Source organism: Salarias fasciatus, chromosome 4, assembly GCF_902148845.1.
Source record: "Salarias fasciatus chromosome 4, fSalaFa1.1, whole genome shotgun sequence".
In the NCBI taxonomy this organism is placed as follows: domain Eukaryota; kingdom Metazoa; phylum Chordata; class Actinopteri; order Blenniiformes; family Blenniidae; genus Salarias; species Salarias fasciatus.
Window position 1 is genome coordinate 19,574,030 of NC_043748.1, and position 24,409 is coordinate 19,598,438.

Consider the following 24,409-nt stretch of genomic DNA (forward strand, 5'->3'; position numbering starts at 1 on the left):
ACAAGTGCAGAAATGCTTTCTTTCATCTGTAATATCTTTAAATTCAGGAACATGTTGACTCAGTCGGATACTGAGAAATTAACCCATTAATTAGAGTCAATTAGCAAAGTTTCACATTTTCATGGTGTCTAAACAAACACTGTCTTCAACTGACTCCAAATGCAGAATTGAGAGCATTACTTCAATATTAGTTTAAAGTTAAATCGAGAATAGAATTTAAAATCCTTTTAACCAGTAAAGCGCCGACCAAACAGACTCAATCATCTTAAAATCCTCTCAGACTCAAATTATCCAGCAGAACATCTGGACCTCAGAGTGCTGCTTACTACAGGTTCCTCAGTTTACTGAAAACAGAACAGGAGGCAGAGCGTTCAGCTGTCAGGCTGCTGTTATGTGGAATCAGCTCGGGAGGTAGACTTTCTCAAGCTTCAACCCTTTCTATTTGATGAGGTTTCAGATAGAGCTGGTCAGGCCACCCTGGACCATTTTCAAGTGAAGCTGCCATAGGTTTAGACTGCTGGGAGACCTCAGGTTCTCTCCTAATAGTGATGCTTCGCTATCCTTTCTTGTGGTCGGTGCTCACTCTGAACATTCCTGCGGGATCTGAATTGGAAGTGTGTAGCTTGAGCTTCCGTCACATCTACATGTCAACTTGTGATCATCTGTACCACCTTCTCTCCACCAACCGATCAACACAACACCAGAAAGTGTTGTCTTCTGCTGCTCCACCATAAATACAAAAAATGCCTGTCAAGACAGCAGACTGTCACTGTGCTGCAGCGCCCTCTGCTGGCCTGTGGAGGAAACAAGTCATTCAATTCCAAGTCAGAGATCGGATCTCTTCATAGATGGTGTTTTTTACACCGTGAGGATACACAGCTGTACTCGTTATAAGGAAACATCCACTCGCCTGTAGTTTTTCTTGTCCGGCCTCACACTCGGCTGCAGAGATCTGGACCTGGAGCTCCAACATGAAGCCTGAACCCTTCTTCGAGGTCCAGATGAGCACTGAGCCTTCTACCTATTGGGACCACCACAGTCCCTTAAAACCCACGAACAGACGGAGCGACGTTTCGTTTCATTAGTTTCTTTAATAATTCTTCCAGTACAAGAAGCTGCTTCACCTTTTTTTTTTTTTTTTTTCCTTTTTTAGTTTTATTACATTTTTTGTTTTTTAGGAACAACGTCGTCAATAAAAGGTTTTACACAGTGAGCGATCAGGACTGGGGGCAGGGGAGGGAGGGAAGGGGGGGTTCCTTTGTGCTGATGAGTTTTGGTCCTCTGGAGCCCAAAAAAAAAAAAGGAAAAAAGTTTCTGTGGCGCTTTTTTTTTTTTTTTTTTTTTTAACAGTTACGAAATAAAAGTCTGATTATCGTCAGCAAAGAAAGAAAGAAAAAAAAAAAAGACGCCGCAGAGTCCTGATTGGTCGATACTGCTGGAGAGAAAGATCGTAAACAGAGTCAACAGTACTCACACCTGAGTACGATACCGGGAGAATCACAGCCTGAAAGCACTCAAGTACTTGTTTTTTTTTTTGCACCATCAACAGGAAGGAGAAAATCGGACCCCGTTTACCAAGAGAAAAGTCAGAGGCACGTAAATATGGGACTGGTTCTGTTTGTCGTCAGGGAGCAGCTCCACCTGGTGGACAGCCTGCTGAGTTATTTTAGCACAGACAAAGTTCTGACTGAGAAAAAAAAACAAAACAAAAAAAAAACAACACCTGACAGTCACATTTAGTGACCCAACATGGGGTCCTGGACCCATAGAGGGGACCAGCAGAGATCACAGAGGGTCTGAGGGGTTTTCAGTTTAACTTTCACTGGAATGTTCTGATCGCAGAAATACTGAGATCTGGCAGAGGAATGTTCGGAAGTGGTGTCCGGCGCTCAGGCTGGAACCTGAACGCCTCCTGTGTGAATTCCTGACGACTACATTTTACAGTCAAAATCACCGTGGCGACGAGCTGCGATCTGCTCACAGCGGATAACGGCGTCTCGGGGTCAATCATGGCACATTAGCCTGTGTGTAGCTAGCACAGCTAGCAGCAGCAGGGTAATATCAGTGTTGAGTTGATGCGGTTGTGCTTTGTTTCGGTGGAGCGATCATCGGACACGGTTTGTTTTTTAAACGGTGAAGTTGCGCGCTGGTTTCGAACTGCACTGCACTGGAAGTACTGCTGCGGGGAGCACTACCGCCGTCTGACACTCCGACAGCTGCGTGACGACGAAAACAGACTGATGTCAATACAGACCGCTGCTGAGACAAACCCTGTAAGATCTAAGCGCTCTTGTCAGTGATCACATTTTTTTATATATATAAAAATAAACTGTTGAGAAAAAAAACCAAACTGTTGGATGTTTGAGGAATCTCTCATGATACGTCACATCCCGCAGCGTTTCTGCGCTCAGACGCCGAACTCATCGCGGCGGGACATCGACGGGTAAAACGGGGGTCCGGTCTGAGCTGCTGGTCGGTTTTCAGTAAAAAACAGGAAAATACTAAAAAGATTAAGTACTCAAAGTTGGTGGCTGACGTAATTGTGCTTGTGTATGGTCCTGCAGGTAGAGTCCAGTTCAGAGTATCTACAGTATATAACATTTACGCACACACAGACACTTGCATAAGAGCAAACGAGTCGGTCGTTCCGCCTCAGATAAAATGTAAAAGGTATGAAAAAGTAAGAAAAACTGAGAAGGAAAGTGTATATACGTTCTTATAAAAAGAGGAATAATACTTTGTATCTCCGGAGGTTAAAGGCGTTCAGTCTTAGCTACTGTCACTGCCCATCGAGGAGCTGCTGCTGCTGCTGCTGCTGCCGCCGCCGTCGCTGCTGCTGCTGCTCGCCGTGTCCGCGCGCTCGCGTTTGTGGATCTGCTCGTGTGCTTTGAGGTGACCTGATTGGCTGAAAGTCTTGCCGCACTGCGGGCAGGCGTACGGCCGCTCGCCCGTGTGGATCTGCTGGTGCGCCTTCAGGTGGCCCAGGCGCCCGAAGCTCTTGCCGCACTGCGTGCAGCCGAACGGCCGCTCGCCCGTGTGGATCTTCTCGTGGGTCTTGAGGACGCCCGAGTTGCTGAAAGTCTTGCCGCACTGCGAGCAGGTGAAGGGCTTCTCGCCCGTGTGGATCTGCACGTGGTTGCGGTAGCTGGTCTCCTTGGTGAAGCTCTTGCCGCAGTGCTGGCAGCAGTATGGCCGCTCGCCCGTGTGGCTCAGCTGGTGCGCCTTCAGCTCCTTGGACTGGCCGAAGCTCTTGCCGCAGGCGGCGCAGATGAAGGGGCGCTCGCCGGTGTGCAGGCGCTGGTGCGAGCGCAGGTCGTCGGCCTTGGTGAAGCCTTTGGGGCAGTGCGCGCACACGTAGGGCTTCTGGCCCGTGTGGATGAGCTGGTGTCGCTTGAGGTTCCCGGCCTGGCCGAAGCTCTTCCCGCACTGCGAGCAGGTGTACGGCCGCTCGCCGGTGTGGATGCGCTGGTGCGTCTTCAGGTTCCCCAGAGTGCTGAAGTTCTTCCCGCACTGCGTGCACGAGAACGGCTTCTCTCCCTGCATGTTGCGAGGCTTCCGGACCGTCGGGCTCTGGGTCTTGGTGGTGAGCGCCCGTCCCCCCGCCGCCTCCGCGGCGGCCTTCCCGTCCTGGGCGGGCTGCAGCTCGTACAGCGCCCCCCCGCCGAACTCGGGCTCCAGCTTGACGCCGTCCAGCAGCAGCGTGTCGGGCCGCAGCTTGTTGAGCTCGGTGCGCAGCTCGGCCATGTGGATGGACTCCAGGCCGTTGTGGGGCAGGTGGGACGACACGGCGTTGGACTCCGAGTACTCGGACTTGAGGGCCGCCAGCTCGGTGGTGTAGTAACACTGCAGGTCCACGTGGTGGTCCGACTTGATGTACTCCAGAGTGTCTGTCACCTGCAAGCAGGACCTCAGTGTCAGCAGGTTCTCATTTCAACATTTCATTCGTGTGTGTGTGTGTGTGTGTGTGTGTGTGTGTGTGTGTGTGTGTGTGTGTGTGTGTGTGTGTGTGTGTGTACCTGTGAGATGTAGTCAAACACAGAGCTGGGTTCATAATGCGACTTGTACTCGAGCTCCGACACGTCGGCGTTGTGGAAGGGGCCCAGGTGGTGGTTGCCGTGGTGACCGTGATGCTCGGACTTGATGTAGTCGAGGCCGCTGATCTCCATCTTGATCTGGTCCTGCCCCAGCTCGGCGGTGGACAGGGGCTGGATCTCGGACAGGTCCACGGTCCGGATGGGCTCCAGGTCTCCGTCCTCCGGCTCGCTCTTCACGCACGGCAGCATCACCAGCGGCTCGGCGATCTCGGCTGCCAGCGAGCTGAGCGTGGGCGTGGGGCAGTCCGAGGACAGCAGGGCCAGCGAGGACGCCGGCGCCGAGGCGGCGGGCCCCGCGCCGCACTCCGCCTGCAAGGAGGCGTCCAGAGGCGGCGGCGGAGAGCCGCAGAGGCCGAGGCTTAGACACTCGGTCTCTAAGTCCGTCATGGTGGGGGGGCGGAGCTGCTCTCCTCTCCACGCTCTCTGTGACGTATCGCCAACGTTACGAATCCTCTCTCCTCCTGCGCCGCCGCCTCCTCCCCCCCGGCCGCTGAGAGGTCCAGCCCAGACCGAGGAGGGCCGCGAGTCCCCGAGAGCCTCCTCTGCGTGTCCCACCTCCAGGTGGAGGAGCGGCGGGACGTCAGCACACACGGGAGAGCGGGAACAGCCTGAGGACGCAGCAGAACAACGTGTTAGAGGGCAACGCACACTAAAGCCAGCTACTGGAGGAGGTCAAGTTTTCAGGAGGGTTTGTTTTTCCGTGTGTTAGTAACATGACTCAAAAAGTGATGGACGGATTACGTTGACATTTTCGGGAAACGTCTGAAATGGGAACAAGGCAGAAGTGATTAGGTATTGGGATTGATCTGGATTAAATTGGGACCGGGTTTGGGGCGTAAACGATTACATTTTGCATGGAAACACCTGAATCAGCACAGCTTACATATCAGGCCACTAGTAGGTGATGTAACCACAGAACAGAATCAGATGAAAACATGTCAGTCAGCTCCTTTTGAGGACATTCTCTCCTCAGTTTAAAAAGCCAGTGGCTCCTGATGACAGGATACTCTGTACTCCTCCACATGTTCTGGTATCTCAGATTCACGTCTGAAACGATTCACTTGCTCAACTCTCACTTCAGTTTTAGACATCCACATCTCATCCATCCCCCCCATGGTGTTCCCCAAGGCTGTCCTCCATCTTTCTTGGTCATATTTTCTGTAAATATAATCAGTTCCACTGATAAGTGGAGAAGACCCAGCTCTATCTGTGTGCAGAAAACCAAACCCTGGTTTGCTCCAGCTCTGGAGCTGATCCCAGCCGACTACAGATGAGGACAGGGCGCCAGTCCATCACAGAGAGACAGACAACCACACAAACTCACACCGACAGGACACCGACAGTCATCAGTTCACCAGAGGCATGTCTTTGGACTGTGGGAGGAAACACGGGGAGAACATGCAAACTCCATACATAAAGACGTTACCACCTCGCTACTAGGCGAGCACTGTGCGGCCTCCTGCAGACCCCTCCCACCTCTGAACTCTCTCCTCCCCAACATTCCCAGCACTGAGTGCATGGCCTCGCGGTGGCCTGGGGCAGTGGTTCCCAAAGTGGAGGGCACGGCCCCGTGACCAACGTGATCCTTACAGTAAGACTAATTAAAACCTGACCCGTCAAAGCCTGGACGTTCTGCAGGAACGCAGACTTACACTCATTCATGAAACCCTCTGCAGTTATGATGCTGTCAAGCATGAAAACCATAACTAACATCTCAGCATGTTCTGATGGTGGTTACAGCCTTGAACTACATCTGAACGGAATTCATTGATTCTCAAACTGTGAATGCTGAACAATAATCAGAAATATTGAAGATTTCTTTTAAAATTGAAAGATGTCAGAAAGACTGATTTTATTCTACAGCTGCGTTGTGGATTCTAACTTTTCACCTGAATCTTTTTTTTTTTCTGAGATTTAAAACTTGACTCTTTTTTGGGGCTCAGCGCGCACGCGCAGCCACACACCTTCTCCAGCTGTGAAGCCGCGTACACACACACGAGCGCGCGCGTACAGAAAAGTTTACTGTTAAAAGTTGTGCGCACACTCCGGCGGGTGTAAAGTGCTCGGTGCAGCCGCGGCTCGGTGCTCTGGCGTCGGTACCTGCCCGGCTCTACCTGCCTCTCCCCCCCGGCTCTCAGGTGGCCCCTGGAGCCGCCACGCAGTCTCCGCGCAGCGCCGATTTCTGCGCGGAGGGTGTCTGCGGGCTCCACACTCCCCGCCTCGCCGGCCACAACTTCCACACCGTCCGCGGTGAAAACAGCCGCTGACAGCGGGGGGACGACGCTCCTGCGGCCGCTTCGCCGCCGTACAAAGACGGGGCAAGCTGCCATGTCTAGCTAGCTAGCGGTTAGCCAGTGGCCATCTTGTTTATCGCTCTTACGTCGTCTGCTGCCTGCTAAGCTAACTAGCGGCGCTAGCTGCTGTTAGCGCGGCGGAGAAAGTGAGAGTGAGGCGGGGAGGAGGAGACGCGGCGGCAGGCTGGGAGTGCTCCGCGGCCGCCCGGGGAGCGGCTGACATCCCGACACAAAAGGAGCCGACTCCCGGCGGAGGATGAGCCGCGAGCCGCGGTCCTCCTCTGCCCGTCCGAACGCTCCGAAAGCAGGAAACCGAGCGGAGCGAGACGCCGAGCGGGCGGCCGGCGGCGCGTTACCTGCGGGGGGTCCGGTTCATGGCCGGCTGGCTGGCTGTCCGCCTCGGTTCGGCTCCGCTGCCCGTCACTTGTAGCTCCGTCCGCCGGAGCCGCCACGTCCACCTCGGCAGAACACCCGCCGCCTCGCCTCCTCTCCTCCCCTCTATCACTGACTAATTCCGCTCCCTCCCTCCCTCCTCACCTTCCCTCCCTCCCCGCTGCTCGTGCACGGCACGTACCCGCTCAGGCGGGTATATGGTAACCATGGAAACGGCAGTAGGTGGGTACGGCCGGGCGCGCACACGCGCTTTCTCGAGTCTCCCATCAATGAACCCGCCGGGTAAATGCCCGAGAAGATCAAAGATCAGGAACAGGGCACCCGCTGGAGGGTGGTGGGGGTGGGGTGGGGGGGGCTTCTTTCAATTCCTCCGCCTGTGGATGTCAACAGGAACCTTTAAACTTTTGATCTTAGAAATAATGCCAGTTCAGACTCAGCTGGTGGTTGACAACATTTATTTCATTGTTTTTTTGTTTTTTTTTTGTTTGAATTCCAACATTAAAAAGTACCCGGTTTCATCGAGCTGAACAGGTGAGAAAGAAGTGGCGTCGGCGGTCCGCCCGCTCGGACGGGCCCACGTCGGCGTAAACGACATTCAGACGGAGCAGCCGCGGAAACACAGATGACATTTCGACGCTGCCAGGTCGCAACAAGTCACTCGAAACTGACACTGGTCACGACAAGGTCACAGGTCACATCACCTTTGAGTTCATTTTTCACGTTGGCTGACGAAGTTCCATCCGTCCTGATCCAGCACCGCCATTTTTTTTTTTTTTTTGTGTAATCTCTGCTGTTATTGAAGAGGAAACGTTCAGATTTGGTTTGATTAGAGTGCTGAATTACAAAAAAAGGGCACATTTCTATCAAAAGTATTGCATCAAATCCAAACACTGAGATGAACTTCCTTTGACAAACGGAGCAGGTCGGTTCATCGAGATTATACAAGAAGTAGAAATATTCAAAGTATAAAACGACAACAAAATAAGAACGTCCACGAGCCGAACAAGGTTTCCTGTGTCATTACGAGCATACAGTCTGCTTCCAACTATTACAACTGCAGAATAAAAATAAAACTAGCTTAACAATAAAACTTTAAAAATACTAAATCATCCCTTTCGTCCCCTTTCCCACATTTGCATCCAACAATAAGAGGACCTCAGGGCGTTCCCTGAGGAACGCCAGCTCATAAACCAAACTCTCAGAGGAACCTGTGTGTCTTCTGATTTCCCAGCGCTCGACCTTTGACCTTTAAATGTCCCATTCCCTTCTCACACTCGTCTCACGTGTTCGCGGTTGGTGGTTTGACGAAGGAAACAAATAATAAAATGGCAGAGTAAAACTTTGTCTTTTTCTCTCTCAACGGGAACCACACAACCACTTTTCAGAAAAGCGCCAACATATAAAATAAAGTAACAAGCGTCACAGGAATCCAGATGAGCTCTGCGATATGTACGAATGCCGTCTGGATGCGTCTCAGTGCGAAAAGAAGAACAAAAAAACAAAAAAACACAGCAACAACAACGCTGGACCTCCTTTAAAGAAAATGGACGCAGACAGAGAAATGCTTCCGCTGGGGGAAAAACGTATGGCTCAGTTTAGAGAAAACCTTCACAGACTTTTATAGAATCACCCTTCAGCTTTGTTCCAATCTGCCAGTTTGTTTCATCCCATGAGAAAATGTAAACGTTACAGTAAATAACCTTCACCTAATTAAAGGAGAAGAGTGTTACCGTCAATACAGACTGATTTCTGCAGCTATGGATTATTAAAATGTTTACCGGTTTCCTTATCAGCTCCTGCTGCACGAGCAGGATTCCTTTGCATTTCCTATAGATGAGATGAAAAAGTGGATTTATGTAGTTTTGATGAAGAGCTGTTAGCATTAGCCTCCGCCATGTTACTAATCTCATGTACATAAATATGTGTAAACAGCTACTGCACATGTTAGCATTACAGCGGCTAACTCATTAGTTAGCATTACAGCTGCTAACTCACTAAAACTAAAACATGCATTAGCACCGCAAGCCCACTGCAATATGTTAGCATTAGAACTGCTAACTTTTTCAAACGATTAGCATTAGAGCTGCTAGGCCTTTTTGATATGTTAGCATCACAGCAGCTAATTTGCACTGATATGTTAGCAATGACGCTATCTCCCGAGCACAGAAGCACAATGGAAATGGCTTGTACAGTAATTTCCTAAAAGTTTTTCCAGAGTAAAGAGTTAGCTTTGAGCCCGTAGCATGGCGTTTCTGGCGGTCTTGCTTCAGAGTTTTGAAATTAGGCTACAGATTAACTTTTCAACTTTTCCTCCCTGAAAACAAATGATTCCCTTCTTTGTTTCCCTGTACAGTTTTCTACATGAAACAAACTGAACTGTGTTCGATTTTCAGACAAACGTGACACTTTTTGTCCCTTTGGTTTCCGCAGGGATGCATTTCTCTTTCTGCGCTATGGCTTTGTAAACATGGACAGGAGGTGCAGTGATTGGTCGATGGCCAATCACATGATGCAGCTTTTCCACTCAGTGCAGTGAAGTCGCCGGCGGCCTGTAAAAACCCGACAGAATCCTCCAACTTTGACATTTTCTCTCAAAAGTGAGAAACGTCAGATTTTATCCTTTACAAAAAAAGATGTCTTTCATTTTTTTCCCTCTACGTGACAGATTATATTTTGAAATTTTTGGGACTCTTTAGGCTTCCATACAAACACAAACCAGGCTTTAAAACATGTTTCTGAGTGTTGTGCGTTTAAAGTCGTGAGGTTTTTTTCCACTTTATATATTTTTTTTTACATGAAAGTTTGAGGCTCTGTTCACCAAAGAAACGAAAAAGAAAAAGAAAACTGAGACGCATCCAAAATGAAACAGTGAAAAATAAACAATCTGCTGAGGTAATGAGGTCTGTGTGGAAATACGAGGAAACACTGCGGAAATGAGGTATGTGAAAACGTACGGAGGCTGAAAAGTGCAACGAATCCCACAAACAGAAGACGGGTGGCGTTCAGAGAAAAGCGGTTGGTAATTCAGGCGTTAGCGATGCTGCAAAGTCAGCTACAGTCAAAAAAAAAGTAATCGGATTACAGTCTGCGGTGACCCCGAGGAGAGCCGGGTCCAGGTGTCTGCTAGCGTGCTGTTTTTATTCCAAAGCGGGGCGTTAGATTTTCAGAAGTCGGCCGCTCAGTAGAGTTCAGCCTTCATATTGCTTCAGAGACTAATTTATTCACAACATCATTAAAAGAAAAAAAAGTTCATCTCGCACATTTACAAAGCGCTAAAAACGACGCCGACAGTGAGCGTCTCGTGTAGAAGCTACGTGGAGCAGAAACGACGTAGATATTTATTGGAAACACCAGCTGTGTGTTTCGACGCTGACTTCTCCTTCTCCTCCGTACGAACTGCGTCAAACTTCCCGACATCAACAAAAAAAAAAAAAAAGAAAGATCGGAATGACTCAGAGAGAAAAGAACTGCGACAAAAAGACAGCGACACTGACAAAAAAGTGGACTACTGGATATTTCAGAAACAAAAACAAAAAAAAGACTCCTGCGTTAAAATTAAAAACAAAAAGCTGCTGTCAGTGGAGGCACGAGTTCGCATTTTTTTTGGTGGAAAATTCACCATGTCACGAAATAAAATGCATCGGGGCTTCGTTAAGTGTTACTGTTCAAGAGTGAGTCAGAACTGTAAAGTGCATCGCAGTATTTTAAGTGAAAGCAGCAGATAAAACTCCTGATGAACTCTCAGTTCTTTTACACGTCGGGTGGCACAGCGGGGGGTCCGAGCGGCAGAAGGAAATTTAACCAAGTGCTTTCAGTCACTTTACAGGATCAGATTCGTGTTACATTAGAGCTTAAGTGCAGAAAATTAGTTTCTCTTTACAATCAGTCCGTTCTGTTTCCTCCTCATCTCCATCTAAATTAATATGTGTTGGAAAAGGTTCAAAAAACCACCGAAAACAAAGTAATTGTGCTTTTTGTTCTTTTTGTTTACAGAAATCTCAGGTAGGTCGGAGGAGTAGAAACGCTAAAAGGAAAAAAACTCATTTGGATTTTTAAACCTATGAAAACTCAAGTTTTGTTGCAGCTTTGAGTTTCTGAACTGAGTCGGACCCAAAGCCAAAAGGAAAATTAAAAAAAAGAAACATTACATTTCAGGAAAAAAGTGAAAACTATGCAAAACAGACTAAATTTGACCCGTTTCCCCCACACTGTAAATTTAATCTGTTTTACCAGTTTTCTCTTTTTGGCTTTCAAATGTTTTCCTCAACAAGAATTCTAAAAGTACTTTTGGCTTCGATAATGAAACTGCTATGAAACTATGGAGGTATCCGTTTGTGTAGGGGTGTGCGTGTGTGTGTGTGTGTGTGTGTGTGTGTGTGTGTGTGTGTGTGCGCGTGCCTTTTCGAGGCTGAGCAGAAGTGAAACAGGAAGTAAAAACGAGCAGGAAACGGTAAAAAAAAAAAAAAAAGGAGACAGGTTTTTTTTCAGTTTCGCACATAACAAATGCAGAGTGGGGAGGAAAACAAAAAGGAGTCTGTCCAAAATGAAGGTCACTTTAAGAAACGAGCTCCACACACAACCAACACCTGGGAGGCGGAGCTTAGGATGCAGGGGCGGGGCATCCAGTGAAGGGGCGGGGCATGAACCATGACAGCTAAAAACAAAAAGATAAAAATCTCCTACAGATCTGCGGAGAGGAGGAGAGGAGTGTGCAGTTTCCCTTCATCCTTCAACGTCAAACATAAAGAAGAAAAACAAGTTTCCAGTTCATCCAACACGATTTTCCTTTTTTTTTTTTTTTGCGTTTCACTATTTTTTCGTTTCGGTTAAAAAAATTTCTTGGCTGAAGTTTTGATCGAATCCAATAAACTGAAAAAAAAGGCATAAAATGACTTTCATTGCTTCTTTGATGATCTCTAACTTTTTCGATGATTTTCAAAATGTAAAAAAGAAAAAAAATAAACTCCTTCAAAAACAGGTTTGAAGATAAACTGTTTCGAGATACAAAAAGCTTGTTGGTGAACTGCGGTCCTTCAGATTTTTTTTTTTTTTTAAATCTTAATGTGAGATTTTTGGCTGATTTATGAAGCTTTTGTTTTGAAGCTCCTCAGTTTGGACATTTTGGCCTTTAAAAAAAAAAAAAAAAAAAGTTGCAAATCGCTCAAACTGAGAGACGACTGGACCCTGGAGCCAGATCTGGTTCTGGAGTGGACCCTGGTTCTGTAATTGAGATTTGGAGTAGAGTCTGGTTCTGGATCTGGGTTTAGACTAGAGTCTGGTTCTGGATCTGGGTCTGGGTCTGGAGTGGGCTGTTCTGTACCGCTGACCAGGCACAGTGTTGCACTGTGGGAGGAGGGGCCTGGTAGTGTGCGTCCGGTCCTGCTGACCCGCGTACCGTCCGCCGGGCTCAGGACCGGTTCCCGGGGTGCTGGGTGCGGGTGTGGCTGTGGAGCCGCGTGGCGGAGGAGAACCTCTTGCCGCACTCGGAGCAGTGCAGCGGCAGCGAGGAGGCGGCGGCGGCGGGCGGGGGGGACGGCGAGGCCGTGTCGGCGGCGGCGTTCCCGTGCGTGTGGCGGTGCGCCTTGAGGAGGGACATCCGGCTGAAGCGGCGCCCGCACTCCTCGCACTCCGACCACATTCTCCGTCGCTTCTTCTGCTGGCAAAAAAAAAACAAAAAAAACACACAGGGACATCAGAAACACGGCAACACCTCCCCATCTGCTCAATCCCTCGTTTCCCCTCACCTTCCTCCCTTTGTCTTCCTCCTCCTCCTCCTCTTCGTCCTCCCCTGCCTCCTCCTCCTCCGCCGCCGCCGCTCCTCGGGTCGGCCGGTCCGGTGGGTCGGCGTCGGCTCGGCGGTCGGCGGCGCCGTCTGTCGTCAGGACGACCAGCGTTTCCTTGGCGACCGGGTCCTCGCCCTCTTCGTCCTCCAGCAGCTGAGACGGCAGAGTGAGGAGGCGCTGGAGCATGGAGGCCGAGGAGCGCCGCCCTGAGGGGGGACAGGTGGAGGTGAGACGAGGAGGAGGAAGGGAGAGGATGAGAGACGAGAGAGAACTTGATCGAGTTCATCTTTTTATTTTGATGGAACTGAAACCAACTCAACTCTGGCGGAGTCCAGCAGAGGGAGACACACACACTCAAAAGTTTAACAATGGAACATTCACATTATTTGATTTCCATGTTTTCAAATGTTTCTGAAGCAGTATCTGCATTCGTCTTCTTTGCGAATTCTCCTTCATATAAACTAAATAGTGTCTCATTTCAGCTTTATTCTCCATCTCCACTGCTGACTCTTTAAACTGTGATGGAAAAAAAAAGTGATCTTTTCAACTTTGATTTTTATCGTGTCTGAAGTGGAGACAGAAAGGCTTTTTTTGTCAAATTCAAAATTGACTAAATTCACTCTTTTCTTCAAAATTCTACACACAATACCCCATAATGATAGTACGATTTGCAAATATATTGAAAAAGAAAAACCACAGAAACTGAGCATTCAGAGTCTTCGGTGGATATTTTGTTGATGATCTCTTGGCAGAAGCCGCAGCCTCCAGTCGTTTTGAGTGCAGCACTCTCTCTTTGCAGCACTTCTCAAGCTCAGCGCCACCGGCAGCGCCATGGAGGGGGGGGGGGGCCTTGGTGGTGCTGGAGCTTCCCTCTTGCGATAGCCAAACCACCCCCAAGAAATATTCAATAAAGCTTACAGCTAGGGGTCGCGCCTGCTCGCTCTCTCTACTATTATGTAGCTGTTCTGTAAGGTGATGTTGGGAAAACGAGTCGTGGATTTATTGTATAAATCTGTGAACCTGTGTCCACTTCAATGGAAATAAAATGGTCTCTCCCCCTCTCTCTCTCTCTTTCCACTGTGGGAGACCAAAAAGTCAGAACACCAACACCCTGGACGAAGAGGCTGTCTCTGAGGTGGACTAGAGCCGTGACTGAGGGATCGCAGACAGAACATCAATCGCGGCTGATCCATTGAGACAGCCTGGATCCAATGGGTGCAATTCTAATTGGCCATCAAACAAAACAGCTGCTCCACTGATTAATAGAAGTAACCCGGACCCAGTGGGTGTAAGGTTTACTGAACTCCAGGCTCCTACCATGTGGAACCGGCTCCCAGTTCTGCTCCTTCTCTCGTTTCAATGTAATTTCATTGTATTGCTACATGTCACTGATGATTGTTCCTCTTGTAGCCTATGTACCTGTGTTTATATATGAATTGTATGTAGATACAAGAAGCTGTCTGTTCTATCTCCTTCTCCTTCTGTCTCTCACCCCAACCGGATTAGCAGAAAGCCTCCACCTCTGAGCCTGGTTCTGCAAAGGTTTCTTCCTGTTAAAAGGGAGTTTTTCCTTTCCTCAGTCGCTTCTGCTTGCTCATGTGGATCTGTTGGGTTTCTCTGTAAAAGTGTCTAGAAATGACCATGTTGTAATTGGCACTTCATAAATAAAGCTGAATTGAATTGAAATATGATTTTAAAAAAAAACCTTTTTTTTCTACATTTAGTCTGAATATTACAAATGCTTGTCTTGTTCACTAATAAATACATCAACAAAATACGTATTTATTTATTTAGTAAAAACCCACTGCTGTGTTCCTGTTAATGAGAGCGTTTTTTGTCCTGGTGAGCATAACTTATTTATAGTGATGAAAAACAGAACGCTTTTTACTAAAACGTCCCCGGGAGGAACGGGAGGAAACATAACCCTAATTTCTCTTTCGCTCTCAATCTCCACTCCACAGCCGACATCGTGCTTTATAATGACTAATCTGTTGCCTACTTGGTGGTTGAGATACACATCGTGACTCCCTCTGCTTCGCGCTACGAGATGTTTATTGATGCGTGAGGCGTTTCAGACTCACCAGAGGGGCTAGAGGGCGCTCCTGCTCCCGGTGTGGTCGTTGCTGCGTTGCTGTCTGTCTGTGGCGCGGTGGCGGCGGCGGCGGCAGCAGCCGCTTCGGCTTCGTCCTCGTCTGGAGAAAACACCTCCATGTCTTCCAGGGGGGTCCAGCGGGGGTCCTGCTGGGGGGAGGAGGGGGAGGGCTCCAGGGTCACCGAGGGGGCGGACAGCACCTCGTCACGATGGGCTCCGGCCTCACCCAAGCCCCGCCCGCCTCCGCCGCCCTCCCCGCCGTCTCCGGCCAGCTCTTTGATCTGCCACACGTCGCTGCACCACTTCTGCCCGAAGACCTTGTCCAGGATGGGGACCCAGTCCTGAGAGACCGAGAGGACCGGGGGCGGCTCCGGATCTGAGGGGGAGGGGAGAGGAGGGCTTTAGGAAAACAACAAGCTCCAGCAAAGGAGGCATCTCCTGATCTCGACCCAGTTCAGACCAGATCAGACCGTCTCAGACCACTCACCGTCTTTCTCCGCCGTCTTCTTGGAGACGGGGACCTCGGCCTCCTCTCGGGTGTCCTCTGAGCCGCTGGGGGACACCGAGTCGTTCTCGGACCCCCTCCTCCGGCCCCCCGCCCTGCCCTTCTCGGAGCCCCCTCTCTCGGGGGGGCCTTTGCCCAGCCGCTCCTCCAGGGCGTGCTGCTCGCGCTCCATCTTGGTGATCTCCAGCAGGAGGTCGTCGAACGACGCCTCCACGATCTTCGTCAGCTCGCGCACGGCGAAGTCCAGAACCTGCTCCATGACGGATTTCAGCTGGTCTGCAGTGACGGGGGGGGGGGGGGGTCCATACATAACAGGGACATTTATGTCATGTGAGCAAAACCGCCATCCAGGAAAAGAACAGTGAGTTTGGATCAGTGCCATCAACGTGGGCTGCTTGGAGAATCCGTCACCCACATTTCCACATACTGGACTGTCGTCGTCATGGAAACAAACAGGTCCATGATGAGACCGTCCGTTTGAGTTTCACTTCATATTCCGGGTGGCATCTCTGCACCATCGATGCGGCTCAGCCGGCCTCACCGGCACCCGCCAGACGGGCAGTATCAGCCCCGCACATAAACCCCACTGAGTACGAGACGTCTGTTGCCATGGTAATGACAAATCATGGTTAGCACGACTGAATCATTTCCAGCATTTAGTTTCATGTTTTCACACTTTCCGTCTAATTTTACACTTATGGGCGTAACCATGATACATATATATATATATATTGTACTTCCTCTAATTCAAAAGTATTTTTAGGCTCATTTTTTATTTAAGTTTTGTAATATTACATCATTCCAAGCTTAATCTTTTTAAATGCACTGATTCAGACTATTTTTTTTTAATGTGGACATTTTCAGGCCAATTATTCAGACACCATAAAGTTTTGAAGGTTGTGTTTTGAGTTATCTTGACAGACTGTAGCCCTGACGGGGGTCTTGGTGTTGTGGCAGTCTCCTGCTGCTCGGCCCACCGGCAGCTTGTCGGCAGTCATTAGCGTCACTCGGTTTAACTGAAAGGATCTCATTTTATTTGTATTCGATGTTGAAAAAGGGGGTCGGAGTCACAGGAGAAAGCGGCCGGGTTCATTATCACTCTATCTGAGCCAAGATTGTTTTGAGCTCAACATAATTGAGATTAAGTTGAAGTCAAAACAAGATTTCCACATTCTACTGGATAAAAAAGCTTCTGCTTTTGGCAAGTAGCATTGAGCGTGTTAAAGCCTTTCATGTCAGCAGAACTCAAGAAAGGGTGTGTTTCCACGGTTTACACAGAGCCGAGCATGTAGAAAACCTTTGCATTCTGGAAGCACTTTAATTTTATTTCTTATTTTAATTTCAGTTTTCAGTTAATGATGGCTCACAAAACCAAAACACAATTAAAGTTTACAGTTTTTAATTGACAGTGTGTAAATAACTGACAGTGTGTGTGTATACATATACACACACGGACATTCGTATGGACAAGTGGGATTGCTACTTGGAGTGGTGAAGTACTGTTATTGCTCATCTACTCGCCCCTGAGCATTAGAACCATTTACTATGGTCATGCCACACACATGCGGGAGTTGTGTTTTAGAAAGTCGCGTTTGCCCCCCCGTTTCTATGGAGACGGAATCTGAGATCTCAGATCTGAGGGAAGCCTCTGGACCCTCTCTGGTCTCTGAAACATTCCTTCTCTCACCTACATGCAGCAGCAGGATCGTCCAGAATGAAAGCACAGTTCTGCTCTGGAATATGAGCAGGACTTCATTTTACTTTTCTTTGACATGCGCTAATCTGATTTTCTTTTTTTAAATCAGGTCTCTACGAGGGTCCGGGACCCCCTGTTTGGACCCACAGGTTCAGTCTCCAGCATCTCTCCTGCTCACTGAGATGGCAGCGCGTGGCGTCGGGCTGGACCCGACGCGGTTTTTCCTCGCTCTGCGTCACGGCAGCTCTCGGGTCAGATCAAAGCGCCGCACGGCATCATTAGCTCATCCTCCTCCTCTTCATCCTTTGTTCCCTTGCACATGGCAGAGAAAGCAGGGCGACCTTTGACCCCGACGTGTTGCGACCTCATTCCCCGGCTCCGTCTGTGAGTGTGTTTCGTCAGACGCAGATGGACGGGATTCGTTGCCGCGGGGCACGCCGTGACATCACGGCGGCCTGTCGCGACCTGGATTTTTTTGTGTAGGGGGGGGTGGTGGTGGTTGGGTGGTTGGGGGGGGGGGGGGGGGGTTTGCATGTCTTTGGTGTATTTGCGTGTCAGCGAGCAGATGTGAGCATGCCTGCAGAAGAGCGGCGGCGTCTTCCTTTTATTTCTGTCTCACGTGTGGCTGCATGTGTGTGAGTGTGTCTGTAAAAGAGCGTGAATGTGTGTATGAACAATCAATCTGTTCAGGATTTAGCTTCCAAGACTGTTTCATATATATAGACACACACACACACATATATATACATATATATTTTTTAGGTATTTTGTCATTGACCTATTTGTTTAAATTTCAATTTTTTTATTTGACATTTTTGAATTTCATGTCACATTTTCCTTGCTAAAGGACAGTTTTTCTGCCGTTCTCGCAGGTTCTACGTCAAATTCATGACAAAACGTGCTGCAACTCCATCTGAGGCAGAGGTGATGGTGGGCTGTAGTACTTGTGCTCGGTTGACTCATCCTGCACACCGCTAATTAAGCGACCTGACTCTCTTCAGGCTAATGCTAGCTTCAAAGCTGTTTCCTTCAGCTTCCTGAGTCAGCAATGTGACGAGAGGCTCTGCAGTCAAAACTCAACGTTTCTTGAAACGTTGCGTCTCTCTCTCTCAGGCAGTTTATGGTGCCATAAAGCCGTCAAGGTCTTCACCATGCAGAGCCTCCGCATCGCCCGATGTACCTCGACAAAAATGCACACATCAGATTCCTGTTTGGTTCCGTTCACACGTGAAAGAAAACAGTTGGAAAACAGTCGAATGTTGAAACATAGCAAATCCCATTAGAATCAAATTCCAAATGCGTCAATCATCTTGTAGCAAAAAGTAAACTCTACCAACAATTCTTCCGCAATTTCACGCCAGAAGACTCACAAACTCAACAACCATGGAGTACGTTAAGAATCACGTGATCCACATGAAACTACGAAGAAGCTGTTAAATTCAAGAGCGAACATCACACACCGTCCAAGGACACCGCAAAAAAAAATCCTGTGTCGTCCATCGCTTTGCACATCTCCGATAATATAGTAGGGCTGGATGAAAAGTCGATAGCAATATATATTGATCGACAGACGTGTGGTGCGACGGGAAAAAAACGGGATCGATAAAAGGTTCGATAGAAAAAATAGCTTCGCTTTCTTTTTCATGACAGTCTATCACGAAGCTTGATACGAATCATTACTTCCTCCCAACCAATCACAAACGCAGACGCTCGGAGCATGTGCCAACAACGTCTCAGCAAGGAGAGGCGGAAGAAACTGTCCTTTATAAAGTTCCACTGATTCACCAGCATGACAATGTTTCAGCTCTGAAGAGTGTTTATCACATCCTAAAGAAGCCCTGGAGGGTTTAAATGACCCCGCTCAGGGTGGGGGTGAAACCCTGACCCCCCCCCGTATCGCCCCACACCTGGCTGCTCCGACAGGAGCTGATACATCTCACTAGCTAGCGCCTAGCCGGCCAACGAGTGTGTGGCGAATGGCGAAGCTCCCCGACTCTGTTCAGACTCAGAGCAGACCCGGGAAAAATTTCGGGAACACCGGCACGAAGACATGCGCGAAGGCCTCCACACGGAGCGGCACACCTGGACCGTACGTTAGTGGAAACGGCAGACAGCGCGCTTTCTCTCCATGCTAACGGATCCACTGCGACTCAGCTGGAGTGCCCATGAGCCAAGACAGAGTTCAACCAGATGAACTATAATGACGGGAAAAGGCTGCCTTGCTTTAGATGTGTTAGCAGCTAGCGGTTCCTCCAGGAGAATGAGTGAAGAAATAAAGAAACTTGCAGTGATGCTGGACTGCAGGGGGAGTCGACTTTAACCTCCAGATCTTTGTTCTTGAGTGGCGATTTTTTTTTGTTTTGTTTTGTTTATGTTTTTTTCCATGGTTTGTGTGTTTATTAAAAGTAGGTCATCAGGCAACAGCATAAAATAGCCAGGGCTGTACTTAAAGGTGCATTAAGGAGTGTTTCAACTTTAAAAATACTTATTTTCCACCATAAATATGTAACAAATATTCAATGATGTGTACAATGTGCCCTGACATGTTCATTGTAAGTACCGCTAACAGCGTTAAATAGTCACTTGAAAGTTGCAGTGCCGGTCTGGCAATTTGTCTTTCTTGGGGAGAATTTGAGAGGATGTGATGTAATGCGCGCTCCCGCTGGCCTGACTCGCTGAGCTTTTGTTTTGTCCGCCATTACTCCGCCAGATGCTTGGCGAGCAACAACTGAGCAGTACTGAGGACAGACCTTCCAGAAAGTAAGAAAAGACCTGGCGACCGATCGCTCTACACCCTCAGTGTTACAGCGGTGAACTCCTTCGCAGTACATTCAGTGTGGCTACGTGGTGTTTTGAATTAGGAACTGTTTTTTCCAAACTAAGCAATTCAGAATTACATGCATGAGCTTGGTGTTTACATGTGAAAAACGAAGGATTAAATCCTCTTTAATGCTCTGAGGCTGCGAAGCGTCATGAGCCCGTCCATCCGCTCTTCTCATTATATCCACTTCTTCTAAAGCTCCCATTAAATAAATCGTCTCCATACGAGTCGAACCGCGGGCCGTGGGCCGCCATCTTGGAATATTGCATCATCGCGAAGGACGAGCATGCGCAGAACGACCGGAATAAGGTCACGCCTAATTTACATTTAATTCCGCTTCTGAAGGAGAATAAACCGGCCGGTCTATTCGGATTTAAAACTTACTTCAAACAAAGTTTTCAGGCGTCTGCATGGCGATTTTAGAGCAAAATTAAGCTTTATTCGGATTCTGCGCTACATCGACGGAAAGGCATAACTCCGCCTTTCAACCAGCCACTCCTGTTCTTTTCCGGCTAGCTGTGGAACAGCTTAGCTCATGTTGATCACTGTGGCCTCTTTATATTTTCTCCACTAACTACGAAGTGGCCAGTAACATGGAGAGCAGCTGCCTTATGCTATCCACTCTCAGTATGTGAGACGGCGCCACCTGCAGGTCACGCATGGACCAATATACAGCAGACATTAATAAAGAAGTGTTTTTATAGCTAAGTTTTGAATGTCAGGAAGATTCGAGCAGATTAAGGATGACATGTGTGGGAAAGAAGGTTATTCGGAGCTATCGGCTGAATTCGTTGTCATAGCGACTGCATCTGCAGTTTGTCTTCGAGTCGTCCCTGGAACTCGACATCCGATTGGCTCTCCGATGACATTACGCCTCTGAATATTGACGACCCTATTATTTATTTATTTATTTTTTAACAGCCACTCTGTAGACGTCATGGTCCTTGGTGACTGAGAAACATAAAAAACTCGCCACGATGCCGTTCAGAAACTCAGGAGCGTCTGCACACTGTCAGCCCGGCGACACCTTTGTTCGCGCCTTGCCTCCTTTTCTTCTCTCTTAATCTCGACGGGTCCGTTTGGACGCTGACCACGAGGCCGGGTTTTCCCTCCCCGTCTCCTGCAGTCTGTTGCCTCTTTGTCCTGGTGCCCCCCGCCTGCCCTGCCCACCCCTATTTGCTCGACCGGAGCCCCTCCCTCCCGAAGAGGACACGTCAAAGACGACCGTAAATCTAACTTTATGATCCGCACACCGGAGGACTGGGGCTGTTTGGTTTCTTGTACTTTTCTTTTGAGGCGTTTCCTGCTGAAAATGTGGGAGAAGCCTTTAACGTGAGACGCTGTGGAAACGCCACTCTCACGCCTGCTTTAAATAAAGCCGCTTTCAAAACCCTGCTCAACCCAACAGCTGCATCGAAACTCATAAAAAGGAGACACAAAAAAATAAAAAACGTGCTGCATATCGCCATGGTCTCATCCACTCCTTTAAATACAACCCCGGCAGGCACTGAAATCTGCCAGACAACAGGGAGAAAAACACTGCAATACCCCAAACCACATGAAAATACACTGACCGGATGTCTGCGGACCGTGTGCCATTGAACTTGTGTGTATCTCTATATTTTAATCTAGTCGGTCCAAGATGATGCCCACACCTTTAGGATGCAAGTGCAATAAAAGATGCTGACGCACTTATAAAAAAAATCCACATGGCTCCTTCTCCCATAAACACATTTTGAGTCTTTATAGGACAGAAGAAAATTACGTGGTGTAACGGTATTTTTAACTCTATTCAATGCTTCTTTTTTGTTCCGATGAGCAAGAATGATTCCGATAACGTACAAACTTTTGCAAAACTTGCTTAAAGCACAGAAACCCCAAACCCAGAGGATGGAGTGAAAGGTCGACTTTGTTATTTCAGAGTGAAACAGTGAAAGTGATGTTACATAAAAACACTGCAGGCGGTCAGAAATGGGCACATGTGGTTTCTGTTTGACAAAGAAACTGCATTAATATGTAAATTGTGAACATTTAGAAAGTACTTAAACCGATCATGTGCAGAGACATGTAATTGCTATGCAGTAAATTGAAGCGGGCACACCGCCGGGGGGCAGAGCGGGAGCGGTGGGGGGGTTTCTGGGGAGAATTTTGGTCTCATTTCTGGAACCTCATGACGTCAACACAAACAGGACGCTTTGATGGCAGATTGTGAGACACTCCGGAGGTTTGTTGGCCGGTAGAGAGGCCTCTCTCCGCGGGGAGGAATGTGAGGCGGGCGCCGGGAGAAAGTTGCCCCGGGTCCGACAACGTGCTCCAGCCTCCCCGGGACGCTCCTGGGGCGGGCGCGCGGACGCGCCGCGCTCCCGCCTCGCTGGCTCCCCTCGTCCCCGCCGCCGGTGCCAGGGCAGCCCGGGGACGTCCCGCTCACCTGCGGGCCTCCGTCGTGCCGACGCCGCTCGGCAGCAGCCTCCGGACGGCCCGCAGAGTTACGCAACGCCGCAGTTAGCGTGCTCTTTGAGGGGGGAGGAGGAGGGGCAGTGCCGGGCTGCTGCTGCTGCTGTTTGTTTGTGTGTGCGTGCGTGTGTGAGAGTGTGTGCCACCCTAGCGCGAGTTGTGTAACCAGGCGCCTACCCACGACTCGTCCTCGCTGCTCCAGGCGGCGCGTGTCGGTGTGCACGCCGGGCTCCGGGCCCTGCCCCCCGGGGGCGTGGAGCTGCTGCGGCGGCTGCTCGGGCTTTGTCCTGCCGCCGTCCGTCCTCTCGTCGCCCATCGCTTTGCCGGCCTTGTGCTTACCGGCCACCGGCGAGCCGCCGTCCGAGGCTCGGCCGCGGGTGTCCCGGGACTGCAGCTGGACCCGGAGGCGGCGGTTCTCCTGCTCCTTGACGGCCGTCTCCAGCAGCAGCGCGTTCAGGCTGGAGCCCACCGACTTGCTGATTTCCTGCACGGCGAGCTGGACGACCTGCTCCAGCACGGACTCCAGCTGGCCCTGGAAAAACGAAATGTACACGGCCCCGTTCATGTCTTCGGCCCCTCCGCTGGGAGGGCTCTCTCATTCTCCTCCGCGCCGGGCCGGAGTCCCCCTTCGGAGGGCTGCTGCTCGCTGATGGGCCCCGCGTGTGTGGGGCTGCTGCGGCGGCTCCTGGCGCGGCTCCTCCGGCTGCTGCTGCTGCTCTCTCCGCCGAGCGGTTCCAGCGCGTGTTCGGCTGCTCCGGACGCGGCCGGAAAGACCCGAATAGACGCGCAGCGACTTTTTCCCCGCCCACATGTTCCCGGCGCGCGCGTCTCGTGCACGCTCGTGCCCTTCAGTCAGCTTCGCCATTTTGGATCTGAGAGAGAAACATCCGTCATTTCCACATGTTCCAGAAGCGCCGCAGAGAGGAGCCGAGAGGAGCGGGGAGGAGCGGGGAGGAGCCGCCGGGCTCCGGCGCCTCCTCACACCGCGCTACAATAACAGCAGCGGCTCCAAATCTCCGCCTGCAGAGTTAAATTTGCTGCCTTCACGGCTGGATGAGCCTCCATTACACATGTCACTCCGATTATTCCCACAATGTCAGCTGAAATCATTAGCCAGCGCCTCAAACATTTAAATTTCCCATTTACAAATATAGTTTAACAGCAGTTTTTACAACTGGTTTTTACTTTAGTGGGAAAATGAGTGAAAGAGGCTTAAGGAGAAACCACATGAATGAGTAGTAAAGTAGTTCACACTGTTCTGAGCAGGAAGCAAATATGTAGAGTGACTTAAAGTCAAACAGGCCGAACAAGAACAAGAAGACTTCCAGGAAAAGTCCACAAACAAAACAACAATGTGTTCATTCAGTATGGAAATTAGAGAGAGCCCATGAGGGAAAGTCCCTTTCCCAGCGTGTCGCGGTCCCATAATAAGAAACTCTTCACAAGCCCTCCATTTACACGGAAACACTGTCTTTATGCTGTCATTCCAAAATAGTTTCACGTTTAAACAGCAGAGTTTTGAAAACAATATCCGTTTACACTGAAACGACAGAAACGCTGAAAGCGATGCAGTTAGCATGCCGGGCCACAAGTTGGTGCTATTGGTTGTTCTTAGCATGAAACCTTGTGCATGTGCAGTACACAAACATTACCATGGACATAAGACTAAGGGTAAAAAACAGAATTTTTCTTGCCACAGTGAAAATTTGAAACTGAGCTCTGAGGTGAAGTGATACTGTCGGAATGGTAACCAAAGTTTCTATTACTGTTTTATTGTTCCAGGAAAAAAAAGGAAAAAAACCCATAAAACTATAACTGGAAAACACTGACTGGATTTGTCATGACCTGCTGATATCCTGTGAAGACTTACCCGATCCTCTGCCTGCGGAGTTAAATTTACCGCTTTCACGGCTGAATGAGTCTTTTTGTTTTTTGCACCCGTCACTCTGATTATTTCCACAGTTTCAGCTGAAATCATTAGCTGGTGTCAGCTCTGTGACTGACACTGCAGACTCACTCATGCTCTGATTATGTTGGTTCTTAAAACAGACTTTTCACCTTTTCTCCCTCAGAAACATGAGCAATGCTAACAGCTGTAAAAAAAGCCTGGTGGGAAGTTCAGAACATGGAAAAAAATGTTGACTTAAACATAATGAATGTCAGATGAGGTCCCACAGTTTTTAAATGTGTCCATTTGTGTGACAGTTTGAGCAAAAAAACAAGCAGATGTTTGAGTTTATGAAAAGACTTTCAAAACAGATGTGTCAGAAAGGTTTC

At 49.2% G+C, this 24,409-nt stretch overlaps 2 protein-coding genes across 3 annotated transcripts; both read right to left on the reverse strand.

Moving 5' to 3' along the window:
• Window positions 1–1,125: 1,125 nt before the first annotated feature.
• Window positions 1,126–6,900, reverse strand: LOC115386590 (zinc finger protein 1 homolog). The gene is made up of 3 exons (XM_030088973.1): window positions 6,745–6,900; window positions 4,017–4,702; window positions 1,126–3,894 (listed from the first exon to the last, which is right to left on the reverse strand). The coding sequence occupies exons 2-3, from the start codon at window positions 4,479–4,481 to the stop codon at window positions 2,770–2,772; spliced, it is 1,590 nt and encodes a 529-aa protein (XP_029944833.1). The 5' UTR covers window positions 4,482–4,702; window positions 6,745–6,900; the 3' UTR covers window positions 1,126–2,769.
• Window positions 6,901–11,255: 4,355 nt separating this feature from the next.
• Window positions 11,256–22,839, reverse strand: LOC115386591 (uncharacterized). Of its 2 annotated transcripts, none has more exons than XM_030088976.1 (5): window positions 22,310–22,839; window positions 15,144–15,437; window positions 14,646–15,032; window positions 12,526–12,770; window positions 11,256–12,434 (listed from the first exon to the last, which is right to left on the reverse strand). In XM_030088976.1, exons 1-5 carry the CDS (start codon window positions 22,695–22,697, stop codon window positions 12,189–12,191), a joined length of 1,560 nt encoding a protein of 519 aa, XP_029944836.1. In that variant the 5' UTR covers window positions 22,698–22,839; the 3' UTR covers window positions 11,256–12,188. The 2 variants fall into 2 exon arrangements, with proteins under 2 accessions (XP_029944836.1, XP_029944835.1); XM_030088975.1 differs by having other exon boundaries at window positions 11,256–12,437.
• Between the last annotated feature and the right edge of the window lie 1,570 nt (window positions 22,840–24,409).